At 34.3% G+C, this 14,087-nt stretch overlaps 2 protein-coding genes across 3 annotated transcripts; one reads left to right on the top strand and one right to left on the bottom strand.

Annotated features, from left to right (window-relative positions):
* Positions 1 to 3,323, top strand: nvd (cholesterol 7-desaturase nvd). Its single transcript, XM_089170058.1, is given in 5 exon segments — positions 1 to 90; positions 1,199 to 1,353; positions 1,526 to 1,739; positions 1,742 to 1,942; positions 2,165 to 3,323. Coding segments are annotated over 5 exon segments (1,437 nt in total). The 3' UTR covers positions 2,942 to 3,323.
* A 149-nt stretch (positions 3,324 to 3,472) lies between these two features.
* Positions 3,473 to 14,060, bottom strand: exp (expansion). 2 transcript variants are annotated; one of them, XM_015329347.2, is made up of 10 exons: positions 12,649 to 14,060; positions 12,059 to 12,272; positions 7,813 to 7,943; positions 5,888 to 6,045; positions 5,538 to 5,769; positions 5,192 to 5,390; positions 4,861 to 5,099; positions 4,640 to 4,733; positions 4,262 to 4,492; positions 3,473 to 3,707 (listed from the first exon to the last, which is right to left on the bottom strand). In XM_015329347.2, exons 3-10 carry the CDS (start codon positions 7,921 to 7,923, stop codon positions 3,592 to 3,594), a joined length of 1,380 nt encoding a protein of 459 aa, XP_015184833.2. In that variant the 5' UTR covers positions 7,924 to 7,943; positions 12,059 to 12,272; positions 12,649 to 14,060; the 3' UTR covers positions 3,473 to 3,591. The 2 variants fall into 2 exon arrangements, with proteins under 2 accessions (XP_015184833.2, XP_015184841.2); XM_015329355.2 differs by lacking the exons at positions 12,059 to 12,272; positions 12,649 to 14,060 and adding an exon at positions 8,573 to 9,368.
* Positions 14,061 to 14,087: the final 27 nt, after the last annotated feature.

Here is a 14,087-nt window from a genome sequence, read left to right as displayed (position 1 = left end):
ATGATTTTTGGATTGTACAGCGTCCTACTTGCTACCCTCTTGGCTTTTTTAATTTATATCGCTTTCTTCTGGAAGATCAACTGGGTCAGAGTGAGTTAATATTCTTTTATAATTATGATTGTACTTAATTTTCCTTCTTTCTTCTTTTTTTTTTCTTATTGGTTTTAATTGTGAGTCTTAGGATTGAAGTATTCACGAATTTATGATTATTTAATAAAATTACTTTTGCTAATTATTTTACATTTTTTTTTCTTTAATGTTATGTAATCTATTTCAAACTTGTTTACCATATATAAGTCTTTAACATAGTTTAATGGAAGACAATTTGGCAATTAAGGCCTTACTCTACTTTGAACGCCTAAAAAAAACGCTACTTTTATGAATTTTTTTTGAGAACATTATTATTTTTATTGATGTAAAACTTTTTTGGGTTGTTAGATACACTCTTTAAGAATAGAATAAAATTTTTTTTTTTATTTATTCAAACACTTTTAAGGTACAAAAATTGCATTCAAACAGGAGTCTTTAAGAAGTACGTGGATGTGTACGTGGATGTTGAAAAAATCTGAAGGTCGGTCCATCTGAAACGAAAAAATACTTTAGTTTTATGTTTGTTATACCAGTGGCTATATCCCGTACCAAAATTTTTAATTTTTATGTAAAAATAACAAAATGGCGGAAAAAGAACAAAAAAGGAAAAAAAACCATTGAATGTTTAGTCTAACATTGAATAATTTCAATTTTTAAATATTTACTTTTCATGTAAGGTACTAAATATTATTTTTAAAATATACATAACTAATTACAAAATTAAAATTAAATTTTCATCATTATTTATAAAAACATTACGCCTGTAGAAATGCAACCCTTCATATACACTTTGAAAATGTTGCTTGCGAGCCTCATCTGTTGGGACAGAATTTTTTTTCCGCCAAAACTGTTTATACACATATGTATTACGGGTTGCCTATCTTTCGAGAGGAAAAATTCCATCCCAGTAGATGGCGCTCGCAAGCAACATTTTAAAGTGCGTCTGGAGGGTTGCATTCATACAGGCACACATTTTTAAATAATTACAAGGAAAGTAAATAGAAAAACAATTTTAAAAATGTTTATAAATTAAATTTATATTCACGGATTGTTCCTTACTATTTTTTAAATATAAAATAAAACTTTTACTTGCTATTATTTTTGCAAGGACTATCGATGTCAGAAAAAAATAAAACACAGAAGGATGGAAAAATTACCGCCAGTCTACCCCAATGGATGGTTCGCTTTACTCGAAAGTTCACAGTTAAAAGTGGGAGAGGTGAAACACGTATCAGCACTTGGAGAAAATTTTGCCGTTTTTAGGTAAGCATAGAATTGATCTAATTAAATTCTATATAGAAAAATATAAATAAATTAGTTATTTAGAAAGAGATAATTAAATTGATTAATAAAAAATAATAAAATAATAAATAAAAAAAACTAATTGAAAAATAATGACGAAATAGTAATAATGTTAAGTCGTGTAAATACGAAGGACAGAGAAGGGTATCGTCAAAATTCTCGATGCGTATTGCCCACATTTAGGGGCAAACATGGGTGAGGGTGGACGAGTAAGAGGAGAATGTTTGGAATGTCCTTTCCATAAGTGGCTTTTTTGTGGTGACAATGGTCGTTGTTTGGATATACCTTACACCGAGAAAGGTAAATTTTGTTTAGAATTAAAAATATTTAATATTTATAATTATTCATCCAAATGTTTAATTTTATTTAAGTACCGAACTTTGTTAAAACAAAATCATGGAGATGCTGCGAAGTTAATAAAATAATATTTGTATGGTATCACGCGGAATCGGCTACACCGGATTGGCAACCACAATCTCATGAAAAAATTTCTAATGGTAGTTGGCGATTTCAAGGTCGGAACGAATTTATCATCAATTGTCATATACAGGTTCGTCAAAATTACATTGAAAAATATTATCTTTCAAATAATTCGAAAAACGTCATATTTAAATATATAAATAAATTGTATATTCGAAAAGAAACTTTTTCGGGGATTTCCAAAAAATTTACATATACTAGTAATATTAAGAAAACAAGATGAAAGCTGCCGATTTCTTTTCACTTAACAATTAGAGAAAGTAACGAAACGTCATAAAACGATGAATTCCAGGATATAGCGGAAAATGGTGCCGATATGGCACACCTTAGCGCTGTTCATGGACCAGCGTTGTTTCTCTCGGAGGACGTGATGCGTTTAGTTCGTCACACATGGTCGAACGCAAGCTGGACACCACAAACGAGCGTGTCGAAGGATGAATCATCGGAAGAAATGTCGATGAACAAAAACAACCCGGAAGATGATGAGACGAAATTCGAAAAGGAGACGTCTGATTTAACAAAGAGATCATCATCAACAAAAACAACAACAGCTAAGACAACGATTAACGGTGAATCGAAGAATTTGTTAAATGGCAAATCGACAACTGCAACAACAAACGGACAACAACAGAATTCTTATAATCAAGAAAATCATAGAGCCAATATGACACTTCGTCACAGTTTGTTGCTTTTTGATCGATTCGATATACTCGAATTAAACGTTAAGGTTGAACAAATCGGTCCAGGATACGTCGAATTATTGATTGAAACCACATTTGGGAATATGTTTATAATACAAACGGTTACACCGATCGAACCATTGTTACAACGTATCTGTCACATAATATTTTCTCCGCCATTGTTAGCACCGTACGCTAGTATTGTATTTCTTGGTGAATGTCTTATGTTCGAGAGGGACGTTGCTATTTGGAATCACAAAAGATTCGAAACACGGCCAATGCTAGTAAAAGAGGATAAAACCATTTCCACTTATCGAAAATGGTATGCTCAGTTTTACTCCGCTAATAGTCCGACTTATCAGACGGCAACAAAAAGCTTGCAATGGTGACGTAAGGATGTCTATTTTTTATTATTATTATTATTATTATTATTATTATTATTATTATTATTATTATTATTATTATTATTATCGTTTGAGAGCTAATCGTGCGAAGGACTCGATCGACGATAAAATAACTAGATATGTTGTTTGTTTTATTTCCTTACGTCCTTTTCCTTCATTGTTACACAATATTATTTAATTTGTTAGAGATTTTATAGTTAGAGTAAAGTTACGTCCGTTTGATACATATCTATAATATTACCATGTTAATATGAGGAATTTCAAGAAAGTATATTTTGTGTTTTCTGTTTTTTTTTGTTTTTTTTTTTTTTTTTAATATTTGAAAGGTAACATTTTCTCACTATCTGGTAAGTAATGTATATAAACTTAGATCTCACAGTTTATCTTAAGTGCAATTTCTAATAATCGTATGCATATCTAAGTACTTAAATAAACATAGGTATGAGTATATAGGATTCTAACGAGATTATTGAACTAGATAATGGAAAAGGATGAAATATCTTTCTAAGATGAGACTTATAAAGTAAAAATTATAATCAACATATTTTTTCGATAGCATAAAAATATGAGTATTTATGTGGTATATTAACAATATACAAGTTTATAGGTACAAACGTTGAGATACTTGTTTAAACTTAATCCCATTCTCCAATGTACATAGCACGCGGTGCAGGAGGTATCACGCCTCTCGTCGGGATGGGTAATCTTCCATATATATGGTTGTACGGCGATTCGATTCTATTATCCGAGTCTGGAAATGCAACGAAGGTCGTTTACATAAAGTCCTTCCAAAAAAAAAATAAACAAAAAAGATCCCTCGAAAGATCTATATCGGTTAAGAATCATATCATCGACACAGTTCACGAACATATCGCATACGCTTACAATTACACGCAATATGTAACATGTAATAAACATTTTGTTTAAATTGCTATTTATGGGATCAGTGACTTTTCTCATAGTTATTTTCAAATAAATGGTGTCAGTATTTTTTTTAATTAACTATCAATATCATTATGCAATTTTCTAATCTTATTTCAAATACTCTGACAAAATTATTATTATATACACTAATCCAATAATTAAGCAACTTTGAAAATATACACTGGAACGCAATGTTTTTTTTTTTTTTTTTAATTACGTTCAACAAATAACACACAACTATCCTTTCTTTCATCTCATTCTCATTCAAACACAATTCCTCGTTGAAGTGTAGACACAAACTCCGATTCGCGTGAATCACGAATTCTTTCTTTTTTTTTTCCTTTTTTTTCAAACTGTCATGTTTTGACCCATATTACGTACCAAGCCCACTCTCAAAACTTCTCGCGTGGTACATGATGTGTGGTCGATTCGCGGGAACGTGATGTCCATAAATCTGAGACGATTGACTACTTGTATAAACGGAGCCAGCATAAGATGGTGCAGGTTGTGGTCTAACATTTCCTCTAGGTACAACACCTTTATTTTGTCCGTTCCTTGCCATTTTTACGAAATTAGGTACGCGTGCACGTAATCCGCAATAATATGGATCGTCTATAACAAATTAAAAACAACAAACTATGCTCTAACATTATCTACCATCAATGATTACAATGAAAAAAAAAATATTAAAAAAAAAAGATCTAAACTACATGAAAATATTGAATCAAACAATTTATTTCGTACGTATTCAAATCTTACCATATTTTTTTCTATCGTCATTCTTGCTCCTTTTTTCTTCATTAACAGGTTTTATCGTTCTAGAATAATCATCTTCTATATCATCATAATCAGGCTGAAATATTACAATTATAATATTAATTATATACAATATAATTAATGTAATATTATAATTATAATATATACAATTTATTACAAACGTTCTTAAAATATATTTTAGTTATTGTATTGTTATAACAAACCTTAGGTATATCATGACCATAAAGATTTTCTCTTGGTGGTAATTTAGGTGGTCTCTCAGTTCGTCTTTGTTGGTAACTGGTAGATTGCATATAAATTTGTTCTCTTGAATCTCTGTCAGATTGCATTATTTCACTAGGTCCTACAGAAGACGAGACTCCAGCTACGCTGTAAGGATCTTCATCTGGAATTGGTATCCTTGGACGATTCTTAATATCTACAGGCCTTTGTAAGGCTAAAACTAAAACAATGTTTCATTAATAAAAACAAAAATCATTTTCAAAGTTGTAAATATTAAATACAAATGTAAAGAAATGAATTTTGATCAAATACCTGGCGGCAGTTTGGACTTGAGCATGTCCAGTCCAACAACGTTTACGATTAGAACCCAAACTGGGCATTGCAGTAAATCTGCTTCCGTTCTCACGAAGACAATAGCACTTAAACATTGCATTTCTAATCTTCTTCTGTCGGGATAAGCTCGTCGAGTTTCGCGATACAAATTTGTTTTAAATTTGTTCACATCGAACAACTGCATAGAAAAAAGAAAGAAAGGAAAATTAAGAATAAGGATAAATTTATTCAACGAATTATTATTCTCTGAACTATGATGATTATGTGTATTAAAAGAATTACGTTTAATAATAATAATAATAAATGTTAATGTGTGTGTCTTTACCTTTCCAGGTTTTTCGTGTTCGAGAGCACCCTGCGAGTTACGTATAATTTCAGGACCGATAGCATTATCCTCCTGATTGGTAGGCTTTATGTAAACGTTATTTTTACACAACCTTTTAATAAGAATATTTCCTTGTTCGTCCATTTTAATTTTAACTCCTTGATTAATAAGACGTTTAGCTTCTTCCGTCTTCGGATCACGCATTGGATTATCAAAACCGCAAAGTCCTATCCTGTGTTAGCGTAAAATAAAATCAATTAACTTTCGATTGATTAACTTGAAGAAGAAGAAGAAGAAGAAGAAAAAAGGATGAAGAATATTTTGAAAGAATAATAAAGAAAGTAAGTCACCTGAAGCCATCGAAGCCATCATTCGAACCGTTTATCGTGAGAACCGGTGCCCTAGCGTACGCTTTCGCGACGCGTCTGTTTCTCTCGAATACAATTACTTTCGCCCATATTTCGTCATCTATTTGATTCCATTTGTCCAAAACTTCTTGTATGTGATCCTAAAAGAAATCAATTTAAATATAATCAATCAATAATGCTAATTAGTGAAACGCGTAAGAGATATCGATCTTAAACGAAAACTTTTGACATTTGGCTGAATTGATATTTTTATCTTAATATTACGTTTTCTCGATTAATTATGGCACAACATTTTTGAAGAGAAAATCTAGATAAATAACCGATCAAAATTAAAATTATTAACCTGATTCGATCTCGTCTAGGTGTCTTTTACTTGAGAGAGAAAGGTAATAAGTTTCGTTCGGTGAATTTGCAATCGTTTGATCTTTCAAAAAAACCGTTCTAATCAATCGTCCGTATCGGTCAACAGATAGTTTATAAGTATACCTGTATTTATATATATATATGTGTGTATATGTGTTTAAAAGAACCTTTGGTGTGATTTGGTTAATAGTAAAAGATAAAAATAAAATAAATAAGATCTGGAATGATCTCTAGACAGTCTATCCAGATCGTTTAAACAAGATCGATCAGAACGAGGTGTTATGCAACGAAGGCTAACATAAGAGTTAGCTACAATTTCCGTTCTAATCGAATTCCTTAAGGTCGAATACGTGTCTGTATGTGTATCTATGTTTGTAAGTTAAGTTGATATACTAGGGGGATTGATTATTGCGTGACACGATCGAGTTCTATGAGCGTAATAAAGTTTTCTTTTAAAAACAAGACAGGAAAGAGAGACATAACGGTGATGGATGATGCATCAAACGATTGAATCGATCGTCATCGTTGACCGGAATCACGTACCAGGACAAATCGAATTCGAAGCTGGTTAACTCGTTCTCATTGTCTTAAGTCGGTAGTCGTTAAAAGTCGACCTAGTTACGCGAATACTCCTTCATAATTCATAACGTACGGTGAGAAAGGTTCAGTAGACTAACGTATATATGTGTGTACAATATATGTATAAATACGTAGAGACTGAAAAATTAGAACTCATTAAATAATTCGATCGAAACCATACTTTTCTCTCATTCAAAAGTTTCATAAAGATATATTATACTATTATACTATTCTTAGTAAATTCTAACGCGAGAGAATATAATTGTAGCAAAAAGAACATATGTATTTATATATGTATAATACGTTTATACTAGAAACACGCCATCATCGAGAGAGACTTTCGTATTTCGCTTTCGGCTACGTTTTTACCTAGCTAAAGGTTTTGTAACACATAACAGCCCATGCAGAGAGTGGAAAAAGAAAGAGAGACTCGCATTTCTCTTAAAGATAGCCGTGTGAGGGTTCTCTCTCTCTCTCTCTCTCTCTCTCTTTTTACTAACTTATCTTGCCTATCTCTTTCTTTCTTTCTTTCTTGTCTATCCTCTTTCTCATGGTACTATTTTCGTTATTACGAGCATAATTTTTTGAAAAGCGATAACCACGCGTTGCAAACCGGTTTGCATCAGTTTTAAGAGCGTGCATGCAGGGTCGCCAAAAACACTTTGCCTTGCATGTGCATGGCTGAACTACTAAACCGGTTGGTACGCTTAAAAGTCAGCGAGTAGAGTTGGCGTGTATGTAAATGCAAGAATACAAGATATTATTGGCTCTTATCGAGAAAAATCATAACCCGTAAGTACGTATTTACGATTAATAAAAACGTATGTACTTTTTTTTCTAAATGTAACTTTATAGGAATATTGTTTTATTTTGTTTTGTTTTTTCTCTCTCTCTCTCTCTCTCTCTCTCTCTCTGTCTCTTTTTATAACGTTAAATCGAAAGAGTTATCTTATGACATTTCTTACCTTGTACAATTTGTCGAGATTGTACCAAACGTCTTCCTCCTCTTGTTCCTCGTATTGAGATTCAACGAGATTGTCTCGCGAACGAGAGAGTATTTTTCTTCTCGATACCATCTTGTGTTCGTCTTCTCAATCTGAAAAACGAAAAAAATAGTAAAAAGAAAAGAATAAAAATAAAAAATAATATTACACACATCGAGAAATAAAATGATCAATAAAGAAAAACCACAAATCAAACCACTTCTTCCTCGAAAGAATAACGCAACGTATTATAATATTTTTTTCTTTGAAATGTATCCTCTGTTTTTTCATTTTTTTTTTGTTTTGTTTTATAACGTAACCATAGTCATCCGGATATACCTAATCTTTAAAATATTCCCTACAAAATTTATATAACGTAACCATAGTCATCCGGATATACCTAATCTTTAAAATATTCCCTACAAAATTTTAGATGTTTCGGAAGATGTGAAAAAAAAAAAGATACCGAAGATAGAAGGAAACCTATAAAAAGATGACAAAAAAAATGTCCGAGAAACCATTAAATGGTGTCATCGAGCTAAAACTAGACGCTAGACGTGACCTGACGTTGTTCAGGTAATATTTGTATCTTCTTTTTATTTCTTTCTTTTTCTTGTATTTTATATTAGCTAATCCAAGTTCGTTTGAGTACGAAAAAATTCGTATTCTCGTTGAGTACTGAAGAAGGAAGGAAACGACGACGACTACGACGACGACGACGACGACGACGACGACTACTCACCCGTTTGAAGATAAGATCGAATCTTGTAGGAAAAAAAAGTCAAAGCAGAACACTAAGTAGTCGGATTCGAAGTTGTGAAGCTTTTTGCGAGGAACTTTGAAAGATACGAAAAACATAACAACCAAAAAATATATATGAAATAACCGATACATTCCCATTTGCTCCCACTCTGCCTTCTCCTCCTCCTCCTCCTCGTCGTCTTCCAGCACTTATACCACGTATACCCACCACCACCACCACCACCACTTCCACCCCTTCTCAAACTAAGAAACGAACGAAACGACTGGAATACCGGCGCGTCAACTGCTCGGAAAAGTGAAATTCGCATTCCATCGGCACGCTCGCTACCGGCCGTACGTGGCACACGTGTACATTGGCATCGAAGTCAAAGCCGTTACACGACAACTCCTATGAGTTTCCCCATTTACGACATCATTTTTTCTATGTATCATATATGACACATATATGAGAAAAATAAGAACAGAAGAAGATGAGGAAACAAAAAACCAACTAAGAAACAGAATTCTCGAATGACTAATCTCTCATTAAATTTTCCCCAAAAGTTAAATTTCCAAAATATATAATAATTGGTCCATCGATAATATTCGAGACATAGTCATCATCATCATCATCATCGTTTTTTGTTGTTGCGTGATCGATTCACCTATACCATGTAGAAGCCGACAGAATTTCCCTGAAACTGCTGGCTTTCACTTCTTCGAAGAATGCGAAGGTTGTACACGAACAACGTCTAGCCTGGCAGTGGGTACGGCACACGAGTCTCTTTTTCCCTTTCCCCCCTCTATACCCCCTTTCATTCTCTTTCTTTCTCTCCCTCTCTCTCTCTCTCTCTCTCTCTCTCTCTCTCTCTCTCTCTTTCTTTCTTTTTCTCTCGATGTTTCTAACTCCTTCTTACACACTTCATCCTTCTATCTTAGTTAGTTAGTCTTTCTCTTGATCTTTCTCTTTCTACCATACACACACACACACATATGCAGACACATACAAAACAAACGCATATACAACAAGAGTCTCTATCTATCTCTTACTTGTACAGAGTCTCTCACTCCCCTTCGGCTAAACCAAGAGACTTCAACAGACCAAGAGTAAGAAAGAAAGAGAGAGACTTCGATGAGCGCAACCGCGAGATTTCAAGCAGTGGAAGGAAACTGGTTATGGTCGGCCGCGTAGGCAGGCATTCATACACACACCCTGCGTAGTGGACACAGGGCTTGGCAAAATACTCCTACAACTCGACCGTTCCGTACTCGTAATACTTGTATCTAAGTACCTATATATATATATATATATATGTACACAAGTATATATGTATCTAAGTATAGATATATTGGTATATACATAGGTATATTTATGCTCGACGAGAAATACACATATATATATATATATATATATATATATATAGATAGAGGAACGAACTATGATCCCCTCGAGTGAAGCAGCTAGGGACCGGCTTTTTGCATGAGAAAGAGAAAGATAAGATGCGAAGTTAGTAGTAAGACTCGTCGAGCAACCCGAGAGCCTCGCGAGTTCGCTTTCGTCGAGCGTAATAGCAGCAGGAAAAGAGAAAGGTGTTGTGCGGAGTAGTTTTGGGCCTCTCGCGGGAAGCCTGGAATGGGAGAACTCCGAGGCTAAATACACTATATGTATCCTAGAAAATAGTACTCTAAACTAACTCCAAGAATTATCGAACGACCTAACGCGAACTTTAATTTTTCCTACTTTCAACAATTATGAAAGAAATCGAAGACATATGGGAAAGAAAAAGATAGAAAGAGTGAGAAAGAATGAGATACCAAATGGGGAGACTTGAATGGAATGCACGTCCGATGAGTCGTCGTATTAACTGACGCAATTGTCGGGTCCATGACTTCTTCACGATAAATACCGTAGAGATTATTGAGAAAAATTTCTATACGAATCATCCTCGATCTTTTCTTTTTAATCATATTTCTTATTTATTTCTTTTTTTCTTTTTATTATTCCATTTTTTGTCATCTGTAAATTGAAGAACGTAGCTGTACGTCGTCGAGTCACGTCACGACGAGATCCGCTTGAGAGAGAAAAAGAAACAAACAAAAAATTAATAATAATAATAATAAAGTTCTATGAGATAGTTACGAGTCATCAATACGTTTCGAAGATATTTTCATCTCTTACTATAAAATTAATCATTATTTTCGTATCGATCATTTACTCTTTTCGATTTCTTTCTTTGCATCCTTGAGAAAGATAGAGAGAGAGAGAAAGAAATGATTAAGCAAGCGTATCTTATGCAATCGAAAGTACCAAATCTGTACAATGAACGTCATTAATACTTGTCATTTAATTTATATTTTTTTCTAAACAATTTTAATTTATATATATATAAAACAACAATAAAACAAATTTTCTTTTGTAATCCATTGTTCAAGAATAATCAATTTATTCCTTTACTCTTTGATCTATATTCATATCCTTTTACGTAATTATCATTTACATAGTAAATAACTTCACGGCATGATGATGAAGAAGAAGAAGAATAAGCAGTAGTAAAAAAAAAAGAAAAATATCGTTAACGTAAGAAGAGCGAGTCGCTTCGCAAATCGTAACGACATCGCAGCCGTCTTGGCTTTCACGATCTCTTGTGTGTTTGCGCGCGCGCGCGCACGCGAAAGTCGATCTCGCAATCGGTATGTGCATATATATATGTATGTATGTGTGTGTGTGTCTCTCTCTCTTTTTCTTTCTTGCTCGGCATATGCTATTTTAATTTCGCGCTTCTCAAAGCAATCATATGATCATCTTCAGAAGATTTAACAACTGTGGAAGTACTTCGATCCTACTACGTGAGGATATCCTCGTAAAAGTGTCGAGAAGACCGATGGATACCAATTTAGCTCTCTTTCTTTCTCTCTCTCTCTCTCTCTCTCTCTCTCTGTTTCTTTCTTTCATTCTTTCTTTTTCTCTCTCTCTCTGTCTCTTTCTATTTCGCGCGCGCGCATTGGGCGCGCCGAAGGATACGAAAGATCGTTTCTCTCTTTCTTTCTCTCTCTCTCTCGAAAGGGCGACGCACCAGTCGTTTAAAAAAAATCGCGCGAAGGGCGACCTTCCAATGGCGCCTCTTTTTAAATCCTTTTGTAACACGAATACTTGGAATATTTTAAACGTCTCTTTTATTATTTTATTTTCTTTGGAAGAAAAATGAAAGCTATTGATTGGAAACAGTTCGATTCGGTTCGCGTATTAGTTTCACATTTTCATAACTTTCAAAGATTTCTCTTTAATTTTATTTATCTTTATTTCTTTTTCTCTAGTTTCATGATAACGGTAATAACATGATTAGGTAAAAAAGAATGAAAGAAAGAAAGAGAAATAGTGTAGGCGATTTTGCATATCCGCGTATGGGAGGAGGACGACGACGGCTAAGAAACTGACGACGAAGTTGGACACATCCATATGTTACCAATCTAGCGGTACGTTACATACCTTTCGAGTGACAGCACCTTCCTGACACGGCGATGTTCTATAGCCGGCCTCCACCTTCAATATGGTTCGGATGTGTCAAAGATGTTAGCACTTTGTCGAACTTCTTGCCTATCCATAATCGAGGAAGGACGATGGAAGGCACAAGCCAAAAATGAAGTTATCTCTATTGAGACTGTTATTCCCTTCAATTTGTCTACGTGATCAAGAATCGGCACTATCATCGGTAAAAAAAAAAAAAAAAGAGTAAAGGGGGGAATGGGTTGGTATCGAGGACGAGTAAAAGTGAGAGTGAAAGAAAATGGAAGAGGAAAGGGAGAGAGATCAAGAGAATAAGAAGAGTAAGAAAATAAAGAGAGGGAGAGGGAAAGAAAGAAGACTAATTCAAAGAATGAAAGAAAGAAAAGGTTGTTGAAAATAAACAAAGTTAATAGAAAAAAGATAATAATAATTATAAGAAGAATGAGAGGATAATATGGGATGTGAAGAGGTAAAGATTAAAAAAAAGAAGAAGAAAAAAAAGATAATATAATTATTATCCCCCCCGCGTAAGGCTTAGCAATTGTCGAGTACAAAAGTTAACGAGTTCGGACCTTTATTCGGGGCCCGTGCACAAACGACGCGATAACCGCTCACTATTCGTCGTCTCGCAGTCAACCTTGCCTCCTCCGACTCGCGAGTGAGAGTTGCAGGACGTTCACCATGTTGGTGAACAGTCGCGCATGCGCCGTTAGTTAGGCACTCTCTTGTGCGCTCGCGTGACGTCAGAAATAGGACAAGGAGCCCGCTGGCCTTTGGAAAGGCGCGACTCGCGGCCGATGGAGGAGGGCCACTGAACTGTCTCTCGCCGATTCTATACTTCTTTCCCCTTTAGCCCCTTGTACTCTTCATCGTCATCCACCTCCTCCTCCTTCTCCTCCTCCACCTCTTCCTCCTCTTCATCCGCCTCCGCCCCTGCTTCTTCCTCCTCTCAACATCTCCTCGTACGAGGACCGAGTCGTCCTTGCATCTCTCAACCCCCGTTCAACTCGACTTTTCAAATCCTTCCGCTGACAACGACCCACGAATCTTCGTGTCTTTCACGACCTTTGATCTTGATCTTCTTTCATATATTTTATTATACATATATGTATATGTGGGCTAATAATTATATACAATGTATCAAATAAAAAATATATAAAATTAAAATAATGTGGAAAAATATAAATTGTATAATTTACATTTTTTAATAGCCCATTCTCGTAACGGCACATGTATAAATGTATTATGAGAGACATTCGTTTATCGAAAAAAAAAATAGAGAAAATTGATAAATACATTGTCGCTTTATATATTATTCAATGAAATTAAGAGTATAAGAACACATTAACGAAATTTCTTAAAATATTGTTATGTAAATCGATGAGTGTCCATAAAATGAGCTATAATTCGGAAACACGATCATATCAAACATGTATTTACATAAACTAATTTTCTCAGTTGTATGTCCCGAATCTACTACTGCAATTTTTTCCACGCGCACCCATATATACACATGTTTACATATAACGAGATCAACATAAACGGGAAGAATGATTTTCAAAAGAAGATAGATACTTAGCAAAAAGAGAAATTCATCTTTTACCTTCCTCATTACATGTCGTGTAAATCGAAGAAAAGTGTGTTGCTTTCGCGAGAACATTTTACTCTATTCTTGTTCGCTCTACATATCCTCTACTTTTCCTAAGTTTAATATCTAAGCAAAGATTGAAAGTTATCGGGTTTGATTTAGCGACGTGTATGTGTAAAGCATGCTTCGGATTAATTGCGCAATGTACGTACACACGCACAGTTGTGTAATGCAACCGTATGACACTCATAACGAATAGTTTCATGATTCGGAATAGCGAATCTTGTTGCATGAGCAAGAGACAACGGTTCTTTTAACTTCTTTCAAAGACTCATATACACTACATCCCCCTCTACTTTTATAACAACGCTGTTTCATTGAATTTAACTCATCTCAATGCAAGATTTCGTTAGTTCTTATACG

This window comes from Polistes dominula, unplaced genomic scaffold (assembly GCF_049000335.1).
Source record: "Polistes dominula isolate Pdom_NZ unplaced genomic scaffold, Pdom_raw_medaka contig_15, whole genome shotgun sequence".
In the NCBI taxonomy this organism is placed as follows: domain Eukaryota; kingdom Metazoa; phylum Arthropoda; class Insecta; order Hymenoptera; family Vespidae; genus Polistes; species Polistes dominula.
Note: the sequence above shows the minus strand (reverse complement) of the source record. Positions and strands in the feature narration are given on the sequence as shown.